The sequence below is a fragment of the Miscanthus floridulus genome, chromosome 16 (assembly GCF_019320115.1).
Source record: "Miscanthus floridulus cultivar M001 chromosome 16, ASM1932011v1, whole genome shotgun sequence".
NCBI classification, from domain to species: domain Eukaryota; kingdom Viridiplantae; phylum Streptophyta; class Magnoliopsida; order Poales; family Poaceae; genus Miscanthus; species Miscanthus floridulus.
The window spans coordinates 81,004,623-81,019,150 of record NC_089595.1 but is presented as its reverse complement, the minus strand read 5'-3'; the positions used below and the strand labels follow the sequence as shown (position 1 = coordinate 81,019,150).

General features: G+C 48.1%; 2 protein-coding genes and 1 pseudogene across 2 annotated transcripts; 1 reads left to right on the top strand and 2 right to left on the bottom strand.

Moving 5' to 3' along the window:
* Positions 1 to 6,550: 6,550 nt before the first annotated feature.
* On the bottom strand, positions 6,551 to 8,848 carry LOC136510920 (UDP-glycosyltransferase 87A2-like; annotated as a pseudogene).
* Positions 8,849 to 9,202: 354 nt separating this feature from the next.
* On the top strand, positions 9,203 to 10,782 carry LOC136514066 (uncharacterized). The gene is made up of 2 exons (XM_066508047.1): positions 9,203 to 9,903; positions 10,353 to 10,782. The coding sequence occupies exon 1, from the start codon at positions 9,546 to 9,548 to the stop codon at positions 9,864 to 9,866; it is 321 nt and encodes a 106-aa protein (XP_066364144.1). The 5' UTR covers positions 9,203 to 9,545; the 3' UTR covers positions 9,867 to 9,903; positions 10,353 to 10,782.
* Positions 10,783 to 12,269: 1,487 nt separating this feature from the next.
* On the bottom strand, positions 12,270 to 13,293 carry LOC136511603 (uncharacterized). The gene is made up of 2 exons (XM_066505645.1): positions 13,198 to 13,293; positions 12,270 to 13,082 (listed from the first exon to the last, which is right to left on the bottom strand). Exons 1-2 carry the CDS (start codon positions 13,291 to 13,293, stop codon positions 12,420 to 12,422), a joined length of 759 nt encoding a protein of 252 aa, XP_066361742.1. The 3' UTR covers positions 12,270 to 12,419.
* Positions 13,294 to 14,528: the final 1,235 nt, after the last annotated feature.

The window sequence follows — 14,528 nt, the reverse complement described above, 5'->3', positions numbered from 1 at the left end:
TGGTAGATCGCTTGAGTGACATAAGTTCTATATAACCTGTACTATATATCTTCATTGATCCTTTGTAGTCCACCTCCCATCTATAGGCACACGTAGGACGTAGTTGTGAAGGAAAGCATCCTCTACTAGTGCCTTTCCCTAGTAATGTCTCTAGTTGAATAGTAGAAGACATAAGCTTACCCAAGTCAGAACTAGAGAACTTTAGTTATCCTATCTATGCTCCTATTTATCCTAACCTTGTTGCTACCATTAGTTAAGTTAGATCATAGTTAGTCTCACATGTTTCCCTATGGATATGATATTTGGAATACTTTTAGGTGAAAGCTATAGCGGTATCCATGCACTTGTGGATTTATCTGTGTGTGTTAAATATACCAACAATGTCGCACAACCAACATAAGATGCGGATCCACAAGCCATGAGCAATCCACTAGAGTGCCTTTTCGCTCTCCGCTGGGAAAAGGTTAAGAACCCCTCACAATCACCACAATCAGAGCCAGAGACAATCACCTTTCTCTACTCAACGATCCTCGCTGCACCAAGCCATCTAGGTGGTGGCAACTACCAAGAGAAACAGGTGAATCTTGTTGTCAGGGACCAATACTAGGGTACTCAAATAGGAGGAGATAATGACCATCAACATTGATTCATCCGAGCAGTCAAGAGCGTGACTGTAGCTCTAACCGACCCCTAGGTGCGTAGGTTCCACCTCGCTTGACCTTTGGGGGTGGGCTCCACCTCGCCTAACCCTGAGGCCATGGGCTCTATCTCACCCAACCCCAAGGCCATGGGCTTTGCCTCGCCCGACCCTTAGGTTTGTGCTCTGCCTCGTCCGACCTCTGGGGGTGAGCTTCGCCTCACCTAACCCTAAGGTTGCGGGCTCTGCCTCGCCCGACCCCGAGGCTGTGGGCTCCATCTCGCCCAACAAAGACCCATACCTCCGCCAACCACTCCAGGTCCAAGCATATGGGTCTGGGTCAAAACTCTGATACTAAGAAAGAGACCGGCATGCCCCAATGTAACCCATGGCCATGACGGGCAATACTTGAGGATTCACATCAAGAACAGCATTGGGCGTACCAGTGTTGTTCTGCCTAACCCCTGTATGAACACTGACAGGCATGTCAGCTCACCACGATGTCCGCTGCAACGGAATGGAACGCCATGACTGGCAGACGATGCCTGCGCATGGCGCTAGTGGCGGACAGGGCCGCAATGTGGAGCTATCCCTATTGACGTCTATAGGGTCGGCGAGACCTACATGAAGGAGAAGAAGGACCCAATGATGAAATTTTTTTGAAGAATCATTATAAGCGCCTTGTTGATTCGACGCCTCTACCTAAGGTTCACAATGTACAGAAAAGTGCTAGGAATAAGCTCAATGGATCCTTTCCAAAGAACAAATCTAGTAAACGCAAAAACGACAGGAAATTGATTGGAATGCAGAAGGCATTTTATTTTCTAATCCACGTACTACAGAAACTAAACTACAAGTTCAAAGAATTATTGATTTGCAAAATATTGCAAACAATCTGCCAGACGATTTCTCTAATTATAAAGGTGTTACAAAGTCTCTCCATCCTATAGGGAATGTGCCCGAAAGAGTGGAGGTACCTAATAAAACCAGTCACCCCAAATTGGCAATAAGAGGGGGGAGAAGCACTTCTAAGCGGCAAGATGTGATTGCTGGCAAGCAAAAGAAGATTGGAAATGCAACTCAACCTTTGGTTGAAAGACACCTAGAGGACATACAATGTCCTGTGGCAAGAAATGATCCACAATCTAGCTCAGTTATGTGCATAAACACTGAGGCTAGAGCATCGAAAGACCCCAGATTCATCATTTTGGGAAGTCATGATGAATCTTTAAGGGTAGATGAAATTGCTATAAATTTCAAAGATACTGGAGAGTCTTATGATCGTAAGTCCATAATAGTCGATATTTATTTCTCTAAACAAATTGCAAATATCCTTCAAACTGATTCAGATCCTAAGTCTATGACGGAGTGCAAGAAGCGTTTGGACTGGGATAAGTAGAAGGTAGCAATTGAAATAGAGATTGCCTTGCTTTTATAAAAGGAAGTGTTTTTGGCTGTATTGCCAACACCCCCTGGTATCTTCCTTGTGGGATACAAATGGGTTTTCATCAGCAAAAGGAACGAAAACAACGAAGTGGTGAGATATAAAGCAAGACCTGTGGCACAAGGTTTTATGCAAAGACCTAGCGTTGATTTCAATGAAACTTACTCTCCAGTAATGAGTGGAATAACATTCTAATACTTAATATCGCTGACAGTATAAAATCATCTATCTATATAGTTGATGGACGTAGTGACCGCATACTTGTATGGGTCATTAGATTTTGATATATACATCAAAATTTCCTGATGGAATCAGTATAGCAAATCCCAAGGTAAATCGCAACATGTATTGTGTCAAGTTGCAAAAGTCATTACATGGCTTAAAACAGTCGACCGAATGTGGTACAATCAGTTGAGAGAATTCTTTAAGTTGAAGGGCTACACAAATAATGACGACTGCCCATGTGTCTTCATTAAAAAAAATCATCAACATGATTTGTATTATATCGGTGTACATTGATGATCTTAATATCATTGGCAACGAAGCCGATATTAATGAAGCACGTCATCATTTAAAGACAGAGTTTGAAATGAAAGATTTAGGTTAAACCAAATTATGCTTGGGTTTATAACTTGAGTATTTTAGTTCTAGTATATTTGTATACCAAGTTGCCATGTCCATAAAGTATTGGAGAAATTCAATATGGACAAGTCATATCCAACAAAAACCTTGATGGTAGTAAGATCCTTAGATGTTGAGAAGGATCCTTTTAGACCACGGGAAGAAGGAGAAGAGTATTGGGACCACATGTCCCATATCTTAGTGTCATTGGAGCACTAATGTATCTTGCTAATAGCACCTGGCCAGATATTGCATTCGCAGTAAACTTGCTGGCAAGACATAGTGCTACACCCACCAAACGTCATTGGATAGGAGTTAAAACTATTTTGAGATATCTCAATGGCACTAGAGATCTTGGATTGTTCTATAGTAGAAATCAAGATCCAATTTTGTTAGGATATACAAATGCTGGTTATTTATCAGATTCCCACAATGGCAGATCACAAACAAGCTTTGTATTCTTGCAAGGTGGAACAACAATATCTTGGAAGTCTTCAAAGCAGACTTTGGTGTCTACTTTCACCAATCATTCTGAAATAATTGCTTTATATGAAGCATCACACGAGTGTGTATGGCTTCACAGAATGATAAACCACATAATACAATCATGTGGTATTATTGCACTTGACACACCAACCATTATCTTTGAGGATAATGCGGCATGTGTTGTGCAGATGGAATCAGGTTATATTAAGAGTAATATGACTAAGCATATTATTACCAAGTTATTCTATCCCCGTGAACTCCAAAAGAATGGAGAAATTGAAATCTTACAAACTAAGTCTTGTGACAATCTTGCAGGTTTATTCACAAAGTCTCTACCATACTCCATATTCCATAAATGTGTTAAAGGGATTGGTATGAGAAGGTTTAGAGACTTGTAAGAATCAGGAGGAGAATCACTTTGAATCATAACTTGTATTCAAACATCACATTGCACTCTTTTCTTTATATGAGTTTTACTCTTCTGGAGTTTCCTCATGTAAAGTTTTTAATGAGGCGATGTCAACACATAGTAAATGTCATATTATCTATTTTTCCCTACATGGGTTTTTCGAAGATAATATTTATGACATATTGATCTTTGATCAAATTGTTTTTAGACTATGTCTTTGGGACACCTAAAAGTGTCTATTAACATTAGGAGTTATATATATCATGGTGTTTCTCCTTATTTTTCCCACTGGGTTTTAAGGAGTTTTGCCTGGTATATCGGTACACTTTGATTTTTTCATAGGGTTTTCCAAAGCTTCAAAATGATGACTGATGAACAAACAATGATGCCTAGAAGGAACCAATTGGTCAAGGAAGAGTGTTATGATTCATTATTTAGTGATCAATTTATGTTAATCTCATCATTAGCAACTACTAATGATAGTTCCAGAATATGCATAGAGAGTAGCCCTGGGCAAATTTAACCGAGAACTGAGAACCGAAACGAAAGAACCGAAACCGAAAGAACTAGAACCGAAAAATTTGGTTCCTTATTCGGTTCCTGATATTGAGGAACCGAAATAACCGAAGAAAATCCGGTTCCTACTCTCGGTTAACCGAATTAACCGAAAGAATCAAATTACATGAATTATACTTACTTGTATTTTGTAGGATTATGTTTGGTTTATGTGTAGTGTTTTATATTTGAACTTGTGTTACTATATTGCTATTGTTTTCTTATATATTATTATTATTAAAAATGAATATAGTGTTGCATAAATTTGCCTTAGAACAAGTATATTTATTATTGTCTTGAGGTCTTCTGAAAAAATTTGGTTAGTTCGGTTAGAACTGGAACCAAACCGAAATGATCGAGAACTGAAATGCTCAGTTCCTAAATTTTTTTGGAACCGATCGGTTCTTGTTTTCTAGGAACCGAATTTCATCAATAACCGAGGGAACTGAACCGAAACCGAACCGAGAACCGAACGCCCACCCTGAATAGAGAGGCACCTTTTCGCCAACAGACAACCGCCCCTTGGGCTTGTATATATGTGCATACACTGTTCATCAACAGAATACATCGGTCACTTTCGTCCGATTACTTTTCACTTAAACATAATCATTGCATCTGCTCAAGTGATCATTATGAAAATATGTAAAGTCAAGCCCTAAATTTGCACTAAATCATTCATCTTTACTATTGTGAATAATAATATAACCCTAAATTTGCATCTTAAGTTTCGCACTTTTAACAATTTTGGTCAAAGAGGCTAATCAGCGAACGGTCCGCCGATCCAAAAACAACGAATAATTTTCGAACATCAATAATTTCCTTTTATGGGAAAAAAAATTTCCACTGCTATCCAATTTGGATAGTATGGCGTGTGTTGTTTGCTCACTTAATGTTTGAATATAGCACTACATAGATTGGCTCTCAAGCAAAAAATGAAGAAGACACGTCAGTACATGTCGCATAAAAAATTTGTTCGAGCATAGACCCACCACGTCCGTTAAAACAACGTGGTCTCTCGTTCACTGCGGCGCGCCAGAAAAGGAAAGAAAAATAGGACAGGAAAAGAAAACGAACCCGTCCAGACAGGCTCGGTCATTCATCGTATTTGAATCGCACCAGCGACCGCGGGATTGGAATTGGGAGGTCTCGCAAACTGCAACTAGAGTTTTAGGATGCTACTTTGAAGTTCCTATCTAGCTGAAGATTCTGTTAAATTCAGAGATCACAGACTCATTAAGGTCCTGTTTGGTTGAGCTGTAGCTTTCTGAAAAAACTGCTGTGAGCTATAGCTGTTGGAAAAGCAGCTGTGAGATGTGAACTGTGGGCAAGGCCAAATGCCGTTTGGTTGAGCAGACGTATCTTTTTTAAAAAGCAGCGGTTAGCAGGTCCCACGTGCCAACCGACCCCACTTGTCACTCACCCAGCATATTTCTCATGTTTTTTCTCCATACGCGTCTTCTTCTATAGATGACCAAGGGGGACAGGAGGCCGGTGAGGGGCGGTGCTCCAGCAAGCCTGGGACAGGGCCGCAGCTCGCGTCCGCCACAGCCGAGGACGGGGCTACGCCCGCCGCAGCTTGGGACGGGACGGGCCGCCCTTGCACCCGCCGGTGCCAAGGACGGGACGAGGCCGCGCTAGCGCCCGCCGGTGCCGAGGATGGGGCCGTGCCTGCGTCCGCTGGGGCCAGGGACAGGGCCGCGCCCGAATCCAAGTACTAGAAGGGAGAGAGACGTCCGAAGATGGCCTGGCCGCGCTAAGCTTGAGCTTGGGCGGCAATGGTGGTAACGGCGGTGAAATCCGGCCCAAGGGGCCTCTGCCCTAGACGATCGACGACGCAAACAGGTAGGGAAGAAGGAGGGAGTCAAGGCGGAGCTATGTGTGCGACGAATCGGGGCAGAGGCGGTTTGGTGGTGGCGAATTTGGCCGGTGGAGCTCGTGCGGGCGGCAATGGTGTGTGCGCCTGGGAGATGGTAAAGAGGGAGAGTGAAGAGCGAGCAGGTGGGAGAGAGAGATGTGCCGTCGGCCGAGCTTGCTCGCGGAGGGGAGAGGACCGCCGGAGAGGAGATGCACCGCCGGAGGGGAGATGCGCCACCGGTCCGAGCCTGCTTGCGGAGGAGCGGCGCTCTTTCTTTCACGTGGTAGAAGACGAGTCGCGAGCAAATTGAACCGGTATGCACATAATGGATGGCGTTGCGGGTAATTTTTCACCCCCACAGTCGGTGGAAGCAGCTCTCCCCTCTAGAAAATGAACTACGTAAAAGCTGGCTTTTGCAAAAGCTGTTGTCTAAAGGGGCCTTTGGTTGGTCTTTGGGCTTTTAGGAGCAAAAGCCAAACCAAGCACTCACTAAGAATAAACAACCTACTCAACCTCAATGTTAATACGACAGGTTGCGACTTTTTATAGCTGAATCTTACTCCGAAATGAACTTGACGAGGATCCACCCTCTTCACACGCAGCGCGAGCTGCATCCTTCAGCAGTGCCGCTTTCCTCAACCTGTCCTCTGCGCTCTGCCTTCACCGTGTCGCGACGCATGAGCCTATCCACTGCCGCGGTGATCTCCTCTCTTTCTATGACGCCGTCGTCCCGTGCCTTCTCCCTGAGACCAAGCCCAGTCTTCCACACCTCGACGACAAGCCGGCTGTTGACCAGCTGGTCGAACGCTATAGGCAGGGTCAGCATGGGCACGCCGGCGTACACCGCCTCGAGCGTAGAGTTCATGCCGCAGTGGGTGAAGAACCCGCCGACCGAAGGGTGGCAGAGCACCCTCAGCTGATCGGTCCACGGCACGACGACGCCGGCGTCGCGCCCACCGACGAGACTTTGTTGGAGTTGTTCCAAATTCACTCCAGGATATAGGCCAGGCTTCTGACGGAGCGAAGCGAAGTGAAGCGGAGTTGTTCCAAATTCTCTTGTAAGCTGCCATAGGCGTGTAACCCAAAACTCTTGAGATAGTGAGATTGTTGCTGGCTGGTGCCCGTGGTTTTTCCCCTTCACATCGGAGGGGTTTTCCACGTTAAATCGTGTGTCTCCTCTGTGGCTTGATTCTTTACTTCATATTCTTATACGTCGTTCATAACCAAAGTTTTAAATAGCGCGCTATAGCGGACGCTATAGCGCTATTTAGCGGATCTGGAAGACCAACGCTAAGCTATCAGGATTTTAACGCTAAACGATTTTTCCCGCTATTAGCTGCTAATAGCGCGCTAATTCCGCTAAATTGTGGTTCATTTAGCGCCGCTATTAGGCCTGGGCTTTCATTTCCACCTTTGTATGAACTTTGAACTCACGTATGTCCCTATGTGATGTATGATGTATCATTTATGACCTACGAACTTTGATGTAATGTGTTAGTAAGGCTTTGAACTATCTGTCCCTATTGGTATTTGTAATGTTTTTATCTTCTATATCTTTATTATGTGTAAAATTACATGATGTTTGACATATTTTTTGTCCAGCCGCTAAATGGCTTAGCCCGCTATTTAGCTCGCTATAGCCTTTCTTAGCCTTTTGGAGAGGCTGCCGCTAAGAGGCTTAGCCCGCTATTTAAAACATTGTTCATAACACACCTCGCACGTGGGAGCGCGCGTCGGCGTCGCGGAGCGCCCACAGGAACCTGGCCTTGCTCTTGGCTAGGCCGGCGACGATCTCGTCGAGCTGGGCGGATGACACTGAGAGGAAGCTGCCAAGCGAGACGTAGAGCACCGAGCGCGCTGGTTGTGAGTCTAGCCAAGCTGTGTATGTGTAGCCTACTCTTTCCGCGTCGGCATGGTGTTCTTGGATTTGGAGTGCCATGAAGGGGATGCAAGGGCCTACAGCGTACACCGGGCATGGCAGTTCATGCCTAAGGGCGTCGATGGCGTCGCTCTCGAGCTCGTAGAAAGATGTGAAGAGGACGAACTGCGCATTTCTCAGAGCAGAGTAGGCTTCAAGCGTTTTTGCTCGCATCGTCTTGTTGGTGTTTGTGGGCGCAAGGTCGCTTAGCTTGATTAATTTCGTGCCAGGGGATGTAGTTTTCGACCAAGCAAGGATCTGTGCCATCTGCAAAGGAAACACAAGATCGTTGGTTTTCAAAGAAAAAAAAGGAAACACAAGATTGTTGTGCAGAAATGCTGACAGGCCAAAGAAGAGCAGTGTTAGAACGGGGGAGAAGGTCTGAGGGGCAAGAACTCGTAAGTACCGGCGGTGGTGGTCACCGGCGAAGTGCTGCCGCCGTCGTCCGCAGCGGGTGGCAGGCGGTGGAAGTTGTACTGCACCGTGAACATGGTGGCGCTCAGCGGACAGAGGACGCATACCGGCACGCCCCTCCGTGCGCCGACGGCGACGGTCCACGGCACGAACACGTCGGCCACGATGGCCGCGGCCGCCAGCGGGGCGGCGAGGAGCTGGTCGAGCAGGCGCTCGAAAGGCGCCTCCATCCGGGTGTACACGGCCTCCACGAAGCCGACCATGTCACCGGCGCGCCCGTGCTCAGAGGGGACCACGTTCGGGATGGCCTCGAAGCGGACGCGTGGGCCCAAGGCCGCCGGGGCACCGACCAGACCGAGCCGCTCCTCGGTGACGGTGACGGCGACGGTGGCGGTGACGCCGTCGCGCGCTGCCAGGAGGCGGCACAGGTTCACCATCGCGTTGACGTGGCCGCGGCCCGGGTACGGCACAGCAACGACGTGGCACGGAGGCGTGGCCATGGAGCTCATCGCTACTTGTCAGTGGTTACTGGTCAGCATCAGCTGCTAGGGATTAAGAGTTGTAGAGGAAGAAGTAGGGGAAGAATGGCAAGGTGCCTAAGTGCCGATGGACTGGAGAAGTTCAACTTGGTTACAACTATAGTCGGATTATTTTAGTCCGTTTTGGATGCGGTGGAAATTGGAGTGCTAGCTGAGTGATTGGTATTTGGCTCTGTTCGCTTATTTTAAAAGCCGTACTATTTCAGTTAAAAAAACAGTGAGCAACAAACCAGCGAACAACAAGCCGAAGAAAGCGAAGAGAGAAGGATCAGAAAGTGAAGAGAGCATGCGGAGATCCTAGGAGAATAGTGCCGGCCAATGAATTACGTTAGAGGATCTCCTCCTTTTTCGGCCTGTTACGAATCCAATGACGGCTACCAACCTGCGGCCACCATTGAGGCGTTTTTTTTACGATCACCATTGAGGCGTTGAAGCATCTCGAACTGTCGTGAATTTTTGTGATCTCAATCAAATCCGTGGTCTCGAGAAAATTCCTCTCCTTTCACCCCGTCGCGAGAGCCGATCCGCCCGAATCCCCAAACACGGATCACCCCTTACAAAATCCCCCTACCGGCTACCGCCTACCACATCGAATCGAACGGGGTAATCGACCTGAGATCGATCTCGAGTGACGGATTGACGACAGGAAGCAGGATCCCGCAGCAAGATGTTCTTCTTCTTCGTAGGCGGCGTGGAGCAGGGGGCCGGGAAGGTGCTCAAGGAGGCGGCGGGGCGGTGCCTCCGGTGCGGCGGCGCGGCGGACCTGGTGGAGACGGAGAAGGTCCTCAAGCTCTTCTTCGTCCCCGTCTGGCGGTGGCCCGGGACGGACCCCGCGTACCTCTGCCGCGACTGCGGCCTCCTCGCGCCAGGCTCCCTCGGCGCGGAGTCGGCACCCTCGCTGCTGCCCCGGGAGGCGAGGTGCGGCGCGTGTAGCCGCGCCGTCGATCCACAGTTCCGGTTCTGCCCCTTCTGCGGCTCCGCCCTGTGATGAGGTTGCCGGTGGCGGTGGCGACTACAGAGCAGAGGTGACGCCTTTTGCCAATTGGGTTTTACTAGTTCAGTAGTTTGTACACTCAGGTTTTGCTCGTGTGAAAACTATAGTAAACTATACCAGCATGTATATCATCACAAAATGGCAAACGAAATAAAGGAAAACATCAGCACCATTTCATATTTTGTCACATTGCCGAGTGGTTAGCATTGCCGAATGATTAGTGGCTTCGAGCGCTCATTCGCATCCATGGGAAGACAGCGCTGAAGCGTGCCGTAAGAATCACCGGCATAGCTACTGGAGTGCTACACTTGCTTCTGGTAATTGAAAATAAAATAACTCTAGTGCCCCAAATACCATTTACGAATTTCCTACCTTTGTAAACATGATCTGATTAGCACGCATTTCCTCCATATATAATGTGGTAGAAAATACATCCATGCATTCACACACACATTATAAATTTGTCTCATTTTGACGAAGCTGACACCCCCAAGGACCAAGGTAAAGAGCTTTGGTTGATCATTTTGAAGAAGCTGCACCTCGATGGGGAAATCTCCGTTCGCGAGGAAGAGCGGGCTTCGATTCCCTGGTCTTCCTAATCGGCTGTAAGATTTGGAAGGAGTGAAACGATAGGACCTTCGGTGGGCCGAGCACTTCGGCTCTAGTTTTGCTGCTCCAAATCGTGGACGAGGCAACAGAGTATAGGCAGTCAGGCAGACAGAGTCACTTCTAGTGCTTCTACGGTTAGCTCTTCCGACTTGTGTTGTGTCGCGTATCTTCTTCTGTAATATTTCCTTAGTGATCGGCAGCAGACGCTTCCAGGTGAGTAATTACGTGATTACCGTTATGTGGAGCGTTGTATTGTTTTGTTTTGTTTTCCCACTCCTGTTTAATGAAAAAACGTTATATTGTCGATGATCTGGTATGGGCCCAAGTAGCGGTATGATATCTTGTAATTAGCTCTTGGTGCCACTGAATTTGCACATAGGGCTGGAGACTGAATCACCTACTCCAAAGGATCTTTGAGACCTATGCTTATGAGCTTGGAGCTTCTATCCCGGCTGAGCTTTGACTAGTTGTTGTCGAAGTAACTGAGTCAGATCTGAAGATCATCCTTGAAACATGATTCAACCACATCAATACCCAAATGCCTAGGCTTGTAGCGTTATAAAGCTTAAAAAGTTTTTTTTTCTGGAATACGCAGGAGGGTTGCGTATCATTGCATTAAAGGAAGGCTTAAAAAGCCAATACAAAACTCACACCACACAACACACACCTTGGGATTTTAACTGTTACAATCACAACAAAGAGACGACCAAAACCACAACTACAGGAGCTGCTAGCCACCATGACTAGCAGCACCTAGACCTTGGCGCCTGCCAGCATCCAGTGAAGTATGGTAGCTTGTGTTGTACTAGAATTCAGCTAGTGGGAGCCATTGCTTCCAATGAATGGGCCGAGCATGTACTAAACACTTCAAGTAGGCCTCCAAACACTGTTTGACATGGTGAGTTTGGCCATCAGTTTGTGGGTGGCAAGATGCTTTAATCTTTAATTCAGTCTTTGTCAAACTGAATAGCTCTTGCTATAAAGAACTAGTAAAGATTCTATCGCTGTCTGATATGATTGCTTCAGGCGGGCGGACCATGAAGTTTGAATATGCTATCCATGTAACTAATAGCAACTTCAAGTGTAGTAAAAGGGTGGGTTAAAGGAATGAAATGGGCATACTTAGATAATTTGTCTACCAACACCAATATGCAATAAAAGTGCTTGGACTTGTGAAAACCTTCTGTGAAATCTAAACTGGAAACTTGCTAAGCGTATTCTGATATAGGAAGAAGCTGCAAAAGGCCATTATACTTTACCTTTTCTGAATTAGCTTGCTGACAAATTGCACACTGCGCTACAAATTACTTAATCATTGCTTTCATGTCGGGCCAAGCAAAAAGATTCTTAATTTGTGACCATATGCCTTCCCAAGAGGCTTGAATGCATAGAGTCAAATATTTTGGTTTGGATAGGGGTGGTGTTATTACCTACCCAAATGCCCTTATATACCTAATGACACCTTGCGTCAAGGAGAAACGCTTGGGGATTTTGCACAACAAGTGTTGGTCTTCCATATCAGATTATAAGGAATCAAGGATCCACTTAACCAAGATGGAGGAGATCCATGCAACCAAACACATCCTTGTGGTTCATCTCCCCCTCACCCCTCGTGACCTCCAAACCTCGACTCCTGCTCCTCCTTGGCTAGCCCCACGGCAACCTGAGCTCCGTCCTTCACCTTGCAGATATGTGTCTAGACTAGAAGTTGGGTGTGCGTATCAGACTCAAAATAGACAACAACAGAGGAGAAGAATGAGACGGGACATAGGGAATGCCTACCAAATGCTGAGGGGCCACAAATTCGTGTTTCCGTTGGCCTCCAAAACAATTAAGTGTTGTATAGCATTTCTCAATAATATTGTGACAATAATATCACACGTAACACACACGAAATCAACTTAGGGCGCACATTCCATAACACGCAAGGGTGTCTTCTCACGCCATCATCACTTCAACTGCTGGCTGTGCTTGACGCCGAGGATGGGAAGCCATCTCCTGGCATGGTGTCCGATTGTAATTGTATCCTCCCACATGGTGCCGAGGGACCTCCGGGAGTGGCTCTTGCCATTGCCCGTGCCTCTGAGGAGCGGACCACTGCGTCTCCGTCGGAATCGCGATGGCTTCCGCAGCCGGCGGGTACGAACCATCAGGCTTCGGTTCAGAGGCCCCTGCTGCTGCGGGCGCCGGCGCCGGCGCCGTCGACCGCGCCGCCTGCGCGAGGAGCATGCTGTATGACGTGATTGCCAGAGCGGTGGCGGCGAGGCTCAGCAAGGCCGCCATCCTCAAGTACCCGTCCCTGAGGAGCCTGCACCACCAGTCGTACCTCGTCACGGGGAGGTTCCACGCCACGCCGTTCGCGTAGATCGCCCCAGCAATCAGCGCCGCTATCCATGAGAGAACGGCGCACACGATGTCGGTGACCCGCTTGGACTCGGAGGCGCCGTGCCGTGGCCTGCAGCAGCCACAGCAGCCGCTGGCGAGCGAGGCGATGATCATAGCCACCGCCAGCAGCGGGATCGCGATTAGCGCTAGCAGGTACGCCGGGTTGGCCGGGTAGTCGCACTCCCCGGTGTAGACGTCGATGTCGATGTCATGTCCCTGCAAGAAATGAAGTGTACATACGTCGTCGTCCATCAATGGAAGACTGGAAGCATCTTGCAAACGGTATGGGAAGAGGGAACGAAGGTAAAAAATAGGTGTCTTATTTGCTTACAGTGAGCTTTGTGCGCTCGGCGATGAACCCCAGCACGGCGCTCGCCAGCCCAAACAACCCCACCACGAGGGACAGGACGATCACGCCGATATCCATTAGATGATTTTGATCCAATGTGCCTAGCTCGCTTCCTCTGTCTCTGAGATCGGTAAGTGAGACGTACGGTACCGTAAGACGCCTGGCTGTGTACTGGTGGTGACAACTGTACGTGCTGATGCATGTTTATATAGAGAACGCGGAGAGAGTGCTTATATGATTTATATATCGTGCCATCAGCCTGTAGTATTATGTGGGTTAGTTCACGCTGTCCCATATATTGTGTACCTCTTGTATCATTGCTAGACCAAAGTAGTCAACTCGGCACATGGTCAGCATCTTCAGGTGGTTGCGATGCGACATGTATGTTCCTTAGCAAGTAGCGTACGACAAACATAGGCAGTGTATAATATGGCCATGTTTGGATCCCAAAGCTAAAAATTAGCTCACTTTGTGAAAATACATTAAACATGAGCTAATTATAGGCTAATACACTACTAAAAAAACTTAACCGAGGCATTTAGCAAAGGGGCTCGGAGACGGGCGGGCATTTGAACCGCCTCGGTTAATGCCTGGGATTAACCGAGGCGGTCACAATCAACCGCCTCGTAAAATCGATTTACGGAGACAGTTAAAAAGTAATCGCCTTCTAAAATCAATTAACCAAGGTGGGACTTATAAGAGGCTCGCCTGCAAAAATACCCCCATTTTCGGAGGCAGACCTCTTATAAGGTCCGTCTCGGTTAATATGGCCGAGGCCCGTCTCGGTTAATATGGTCGAGCCCACTAGGAAGCCCACTCGACCCGGTTAGTAGTCACGCTATATAAACAGAAACCCTAGGTCTCTCCCTCACTCCTAGCCCGACGCCTTTGCTCCTAGCCCAATGCCCCTCCCACTTCCCTCCCCTCCCAACGCCCCTCCCCCTCCCCTCCCCCTCCTGTCCCCTCCCAGCGCCCCTCCCACTCCCCTCTCCTCCATCTCCCACCACAGCCGGCGCCTCTCCCTCCCTCCACAACCGGCGCTTCTCTCTCTCCCTCCCTCTCCCATGCCTCCCTCTCCCCGGTGCCTCTCCCTTCCCAAGCCCCGATGGCTGAAGAGCCTCGGCGATAGTGGCTCATCTTCTTCTCCCCAGCGACGGTGGCGCCTCTCCCTCTCCTCTTGTGGTGGCGCGGGCGAGGCTATGGGGCCTCCTACGGCGGCATTGGTGGTGGCGCCCTCCATCACCCTCTAGGCAGTGGCAGCGGCGCTCTCCATCACCCTCCAGGCAGCGGCACCCCTCTCCCTCAGATCCGGC